Raw genomic sequence first — 7,638 nt, 5'->3', positions numbered from 1 at the left:
TAAATGAAGGTAGGAATTTTATAAACTGCCCAATGTATATGGAGATGCATATAGTTTACAAGATCAACAAATATTTTTAATACTTGGGTGAGATTTTGCAATACTGGCAATCTCACAGGTTTAATATTGCCACGAACATTAACAATGCCCAAATAATTAGCACTTGAAAGAAGGTTTCATTCTGGTACTCAAATTATTTGTGAATATCTGACTACAGGCAACTTCATGAAAAGCAATTAGCAGATTCTTCAAACACATGACAAATCCTTTATTACTGTGCTTATAGGTGACACGGTTTACAGAAAACCAAATGTAATTAAATAACATTGAACTTGAAATCTACCACAGACTCAAGATATACAAGTTATACTTGGCAAGGCAAAATTTCTCAAACACTAGGTTGTCTCAGGTGAAAGATAAATTTCCATTAAGTAACTCCAACATGTTTTGTTTTTTTGTCTTATAGACAGTTCCTTTGGCAATAACTTCCACTTTAGCTATTATCATATAAAAATATAACAAAATTTCATTATATACAAACATTACATTACACAATGTACAGGTTAAAAACACTAAGAAAATGGCAAGCTGCAAGTGAAATTAAAGTCAATAGCATGATAAGAAAAATTAAATACTGCACACATTTCATAAAAATTACATTAACTACATTTTTGTTTGCAAATACCAAACAGTACCAATGTGATTGGAAAAAGCTTCCAACAACGTCATTTTAAGGCACATCTTGCATATTTATATATACAACACTGAAACCGGTCAATAACTTAGGGGCTTCTCGGAGTGGCCTGTATATGTGTGAAGACATGCAGCACGGGATTACACATTTTCATTGGCTCCCTTCTTCGGGGACAGGTACCTGCCAGGGGGGGACTCGTAGAGGGGTACCCCGATCTCCTGCAGGTCTGGGAGCCTCCCTGGGCGGGGAGGGGAAAGCAGAGTGACTGTCCTGTCATAGTCTCTGTGCAGCACTTTCTCATAGACGCTCTGTAGCCCCACTGTCTTGGGCAGCTGAGCCTGGTAGTAATTGTCCCTGCGCAGAGGATCCCGAGGCAGGGACGTGCTCTTACAGAAGGTTGACATCTGGGCGGGTGGGTGAGGCGAGGGATGCGCGTTGGGCCCGCTGCAGGACGGGCTCCAGCAGCGGTCAGAGTGGCCCAGGATCTTACACTCGGCGGTGCACGCCCACAGTCCTAACGTAAAGGGAAACGGGGAAGAGCACGATTATTATTCCTGAGATAGCATAGGCCTAGAGACTGTCAGCCTAGCTCAGGGCTGCTGAAAGGGAAAGTGAGGGTGCAAGTATAAAGATGAACGCTGTGCCTCAAGAACTGAAAAGCACTTTGCTTCCTCTAAAGCCACCTTAACACAAAGGTATGTTAAGGAAGGAAGCAATTGGTAAGCAGAATTCCCCTTTTAGATGGCTAGCTGGGGTGGCTGCTGCCTAATAGGTTGGAGGTGTGCTTTATTCTAGTGGTGGGATTGCCTCGCCTTGGAATTTTGGAATTTACTTTAGGAGGCAGGCCCGGATCCGGAAATGGAGGAATGAAAAAGTGGCGAGGAGGGAGGAGAACTGGGAACCGAGCCTGAGGGGAGGCAAGAGGTGGGGAAGGGGAGGCTGGGAGGAAGGCTGAATTTTTGGGGAAAGAAGAGTCCTCACCACTCTGCATGTGGTTGATAAGATCCTTTTTCAGAGCGTCCCCGCTTATGTCGGAATCACTGTCGTTGAAATCACTGTCCCCTTTGCCGCTATCTTTGCCACTGAACTTCTCTGCTTCTCGGCCGGAGATGGTGTTGAACGAGTGTCCTTTCCAGACCGCCACAGGGGGCGCCGGCTCCTTTCCAAAACCCGGGGAGGCACCGTAGGGCTGCAGCGGGGAATGGGGGAAGGGGATGGGAGGGTTAGACAGGAAACAAAAAAACCAAAAGCGACAGGTTAAGCACCTACCTGTGCGCCCCCACCCCTACCCGTCCAGTCTCCCTTCCCCCAGCCTGTCCCCAGAGCACGGAGGGGGGCGCCCAGCCGAAGGAAGGCCTCACCTCGGCATGCGCGCCGCGGAGCCGCTGCTGCCCCTCGAAGTGACAGGCGCTTTCCCCAGTGGCGCTGCCGCCCTCTGAGCCCGGCACTTCGGCCGCGGCGACCGCGGGCGGGGGCGCGTCGGCCGCGGGGCTGCCAAATGGCGCTTTGCCGCTGCCAGGGAAGGTGAGCACGTCGAACATGTTGGGCCTGGGCCCGGCTCCCCGGGCAGCCTCCTCCGGGGAGCCGGGAGCCGAGGATCCGCCGCCCGCCGCCCCGGGCCGCTCTTCCCGGAGGGCCCCCCCTTTGCGCACCTCCTTCTTGCGGCGGTTGCAGGTGGTGGCGATGGCGATGATGGCGGCCAGCAGCAACGTGCAGCTCCCGGCCAGCACGATGATGACAATCAGCGGCGTGTCCCATTGTAGCGCCGAGCCCGACGCCCCGAGCCGAGAGCCAGACGGGCGGGAGCGCTCGGAGTTTCCGGCACTGGCAGGCGCAGCCGGCCCGCGCCCACCGCCTGCTGTTACCACGAAGCTGACAGTTGCGGTGGTGGTGAGTGGGGGACGGCCGCCGTCGGATATGACCAGCAGCGCCCTAAATACTCGGCCCGGCGGCTCCTGCGAGAGGTCGCCGGTGAGCACGATCTCCCCCGTGCGGCGGCCGATGGCGAAGGCTTCGCGCGGCTCCTGCTGCTGCAGGTCGAAGACCAGCTCCCCGTTGGCGCCCTCGTCCGCATCCCGGGCCTGCACGCGTGCCACGGCCGTGTCCCTCGCGGTGCGCCCTGGGACCGCCACTTCTAGGGAGCCATTAGCTGGCGCCGGGTGTACTAGGACCGGCGCGTGGTCGTTCTGGTCCAGTATCCGCACTTGCACCAGGGCGCTGCTGGAAAGCTGAGGGGAGCCGCCGTCGCTAGCCTGGACGCGAACGTCCAGTTGCCGCAACGTCTCATAGTCGAAGCTGCGCAGCGCGTAGATGGCCCCGGTAGCAGGGTCCACGGAGACGTAGGTGGACACTGCACCCCCGGCGCGGCCTACCTCGGCTTCCAGCAGCCGGTAGGTGACCTGGCCGTTGCGGCCCAGGTCCGGGTCGCGGGCAGCCACCGTGGCCAGGTAGGCGCCGGGCGGGTTGTTCTCGCGCACCGACACCTCATAGACTGGCTTCGTGAAGAGCGGCGCGTTGTCGTTCTCATCGCCCACGCGCACCGTGTAGGGCTTCACCGTGCGCAGTGGGGGCGCGCCGCGGTCCTCGGCCACCAGGGTCAGGTTGTACTCAGCAATGCGCTCGCGGTCCAGCGACGCCGCGGTCACCACCAGGTAGCTGCCCGCGTAGGCCGGCTGCAGCCGGAAGTGCTCGTGCCCATAGAGGGCGCAACGCACCTGCCCGTTGGCGCCCGAGTCCCTGTCCGAGGTGCTGACCAGAGCCACCAGGCTCTCGCGCGCCGCCCCCTCAGGCACCAGAGAGGTGGCATCAGCCTCTGGCGTCCCAGGTCCCGCCGAGGACGTCGCGTCCGCTCCCCCGAGCGCGGCAGCAGCTGCAGCAGCCGCGAAGGGTGAGGCGGCTGCCACACCGGGGGCGGCCAGCGGCGTGATGGCGATGTCGGGCGCGTTGTCATTAACGTCGCGGATGCGCACGATGACCTTGCAGGTGGCGGCCCGGGGACCGGGGCCGCGGTCCTGCGCCCGCACGTCCAGCTCGTAGGTGTCCTGGCGCTCGTAGTCCACGGGCCCGGCCAGGGTGAGGCGGCCCGAGCGCGGGTCGAGCCGAAAGAGGCGGCGCGCCTCGGGCGGTGTGCGGGCGCCAAAAGCGAACACCACGTCGCCGTTGGGACCCTCGTCGGGGTCGGCTGCGTCCAGGTCGAGAAGCAGCGAGCCCACGGGCGCGTCCTCCGCCAGCTCCACCTCGGCCACGGCGCCCTGCGGGAAGACCGGGCTGTGGTCATTGGCGTCCAGTACGCGCACGCTGAGGGCGGCCGTGGCGGAGCGTGGCGGGCGGCCGCCGTCCTGGGCCACCAGCTCCAGGCTGTAGGCGGCCTGGCTCTCGCGGTCCAGCTCTTGCAGCAGCACCAGATCCGCGCACTGGGCTCCGTCCGCGCGCGTCTGCAGCTCCACGCGGAAGGGGCTGTGTGGCTCGGCCAGGCGCACGCTCTGCAGCCCGTTGGCGCCCACGTCCTCGTCCACCGGCACCTCCAGGGGGATGCGCGTGCCCACGGCCGCACCCTCGGACACCTCCACGGGGATCTGGGCCCTAGGGAAGCGCGGCGCGTGGTCGTTGACGTCCCTCACCTCCACCTCCACGTGCACCAGCCGGAACTGCTCCTGAGAGAAGCTGACCACATCGAAGGCCAGCACGCACTGCGGGGCCTGGCCGCACAGCCGCTCACGGTCCAGGCCTGCGTCCCCGACGGTCAGCTGCCCGTCGCCCTCGCGCACCCGGAGCAGAGAGCTGTTGAACTGCTTCATCAGGCGGAAGCTTGTGTCTCCAGACACTTTCATATGCAGGTCCTCCGCCAGGGTCCCGATGACCGTGCCCGGGGCATCCTCCTCGAAGGTGCTGTATCGCACTGTCTTGCTCTGGGCCACCGAGAGCACCCAGCAGAGGCTGAACAGCTGCAAGGGGAAAAGGCAGGGGCTGCCCCACTGCCTCGCAGGACTCATGCCTCCGGCCCCAAGTGCTATTCCGGAAGGCTAAGGAAGAGAGTCTTCTCTGGTTTGCAGGTCTCGGCGTGATTCCCAGGCTCTCCGAATCACGCTCTTTGCGAGCCCTGTGCGAGAGAAGTCTGCGAGCTGCAGCTCCGGGGCTCCGGCGGGATCTGAGGACGCGCGGACCCGCCCTCTCCCAGCGCTTCTCCCTCCCTTCTCACAGGAGCTGCGCGGCCGCGCTCAGCCTTCACTTTTATAGCCGCCGATATGCAAATCAACAGAGCCAGGCAGCCAATAGCCGCCTCGCCCTCGCGCCGCTCCTCCGCCTGCCTCTGACAATCCCTTCAATGTGGAAAGGCTTAGAGGGGAAAACAAGAAAGGAAAATAGGGAATCTTTCTTTTGTTTCTTTAACTCCTTTTGCTTCTCCCTCCTTTTCTTGTCAGCACCCTGCATATAGAGGAGTTGGCTCACGGCTCCGGGAGTAAAAGGATCTGATTGTACCCCCCCTCCAAAGCTCCCCTCCCCCACCATGCCGGCTGCTAGAACTAACAGCGAACATGCTGGGGTTTCGCCCCAGCGGCTCCCGGTTCCCCTCCGCGCTCGCCTCTGCATTTCGCACCTCCGAGGCTTCCAAACTCTCGCAGCCCCTTATCCACAGGCTTGCTCTGCGGAGCGAGGCTCTGCCGACTTCTCCGAGCTTCCTACGGCGCCCGGAATAGCCTCTCGATGAAGAAGCCTGAAGGAAATTGATTTTATTCAAATTTGTGTACACAATTGTGTTTTGCTCGTGTGAGCCCCGGTGATCAGAGCTGCCACCTCCCTTTCAGAAAAGAGCCCTGCGATATGTTAGTATGCATGTCACCGTCCAAATGGCTTTCTTAAGCCTTGGGCGCTAGCAGGCAAGGAAAAAAAAAGTTCCAAATAGGATTTAGCATAAGCTTGAGGAGATTTGGAAAGGTTTCAAAGATCAGACTGTATCAAAGGCTTATGAAGCCCTCGTTAGCAGTGGAAATAGAATGGCGTGGCAGGCGATCCCATTGGAGGCCCCAATGTCTGTATTATTTCACTGTGACAATCTAAGGGGAGAGAAAGTTGAACAGTTTCCACAGCAGAGTTGGGCTAACTTGAATATAATGAGCAAACGCCACATGTATCCATTATGTTTCTCTATTCATCACCAATCACTGCCATAACTCTCTGGCTAAACGGTGATGGGCGCTGAATTCCACACAATACCCGGCTCGTATTAAAAGTGCATTTAGAGAACTTTCCCTCCTGATGCCTTGTTCCGCCTATTTAGAGGATTTTCTTTCTGTTCTAATAGGGCCTCTCTGGGAAGCAACACTCATCCTGTTCCAGAAGAACAAAATCACAGCGTGACGTCGAAACCTGGCACGAACCTGTAGGAACTTAACCATCTGCCTAGGAAAGTGTGGAGCTTTGGCATTGCCAAACTCTGGGCTGGGCGGGTCCTGGGGCTGACCTGGCGCTGCGCTGGCTCCACAGGTAGTCCCCTCCCATCCCTGAAGGCCTGGGAGATGGGGCTCCAATCCGGAACAAGACGGATTCTTAATGGTTCTCACTGAAGGGCTTTATTGAGCAGGCTGTGTACACACGAAGGAGGAGAGGTAAAAGCAAAAGGCATGCACTAGAAGAAATTTTTTTAAAAAAACCGCGATGGGTTAGACAAACAGATTGCATTCAGTAAACGTTTTTCAGAATCCCAATTTTGGTCCTGTTATCAGCATCCTATTCGTGTTTTCCTTTCCCTCAAACTCAAGGTATTGTGTTTTGGGATCTTCGCAGAAGAGGATCAGGAGTTCCCCCAGAGTAGGGAGACCAAGCAGGGACCTGGGTGGGCAGTGGGGTGGGAGAGAGTGAGGGAGGTGCTTGAAATAGCAGAAAATGCAGCCCCAGTCATCAATAAATAAAAGGTCTTAGGACATTGGGGAACAGGGATGGAAGGTGGCTGCGGATTTCCTCAGAGCCATCCTGTTCCCTTCTCCACCTCCTCCACCTTAAAGCCCTGGGAATGCTAAAAGCCTTGTGGCCAGGCCTGGGCAGCCGCGCACGCAGGGACGTGGAAAGGGCAGCGCCCCCTACAGGAGCCCAATTCCCAGCCTTCTCTTCCAGTTTTTCCACTTCCCAAGTGCCATTTAATATCTTGCTCTTTCCACCCTCCACCCCCACCCAAGAGACCATCCTTGAAGGGTATACGCAGCTGAAAGAACTGTTTTCTTTCTGAGCCCCGGGACAACCCCACCCTGACATGGGGCCTGCTGGTGATCTTTGGCGCTCCTAGGCTCACGTCCTGTCTCCTCACAAGACGGGAGCGGATTCAGAACTAGGGCTGGTGGACAGCGGCCTCAGCGCTTCCGCTCGTGTAACCGGCTTAGGTCGGGCGCTGCAAGGAGGAGAACCCCGGGAGGCGGCCAAGGAGGGAGGGAGCGGTAGGGCTGGAGTCCCAGAGAACCGGCGTCATCAGCCATTCCCGCGAGCAGAGCCCGGCCGCGAGTGGCTGGGAGCCGGACCCCACGCCAGCACCCCCTGCGCCCCCTGCGCCCCGCGCCTGCAGTTCTAGCCTGGACCGCGGGACCCCAGCCGTGCGCAGTTTAAGCTTGGGGTCTTTGCTTGGCCAGAGATTCGGAACTACCTGCTATTTTCACTCTAAGGTCTTCCGCGTCCGCGTGTTCGTTCTCAAGGCTGAAATAAACGAAGGGGTGCTCGGAGGGGGGAAAGGGAAGAGTGGGGGAGCAGGCAAAAGCCCGGAGGCAGGAGGAGGGGTGTGTGGCGGCTAGTGGCGAGCGGGTCCAAAGCGTTTTACCCGCCGCCGGGTCCTCGGCCGCTCGGAAGTGGCAACGACAGTGGCGGCGCCAGGAAGCCCAGAGGCGGGCGCGGAGCCCTGGCCCGGGAGCCGGGGAGGAGGGCGGAGCGCGGCGGCCGCGGCCGGGCGCAGGGGCCTCTCG

General features: G+C 58.7%; 1 protein-coding gene across 1 annotated transcript; it reads right to left on the bottom strand.

Moving 5' to 3' along the window:
- Positions 1–244: 244 nt before the first annotated feature.
- LOC105871581 (protocadherin-8) lies at positions 245–4,879 on the bottom strand. Its single transcript, XM_020290336.2, has 3 exons — positions 2,056–4,879; positions 1,676–1,883; positions 245–1,208 (listed from the first exon to the last, which is right to left on the bottom strand). The coding sequence occupies exons 1-3, from the start codon at positions 4,684–4,686 to the stop codon at positions 835–837; spliced, it is 3,213 nt and encodes a 1,070-aa protein (XP_020145925.2). The 5' UTR covers positions 4,687–4,879; the 3' UTR covers positions 245–834.
- Between the last annotated feature and the right edge of the window lie 2,759 nt (positions 4,880–7,638).

This window comes from Microcebus murinus, chromosome 13 (genome assembly GCF_040939455.1).
Source record: "Microcebus murinus isolate Inina chromosome 13, M.murinus_Inina_mat1.0, whole genome shotgun sequence".
NCBI lineage: Eukaryota > Metazoa > Chordata > Mammalia > Primates > Cheirogaleidae > Microcebus > Microcebus murinus.
Note: the sequence above shows the minus strand (reverse complement) of the source record. Positions and strands in the feature narration are given on the sequence as shown.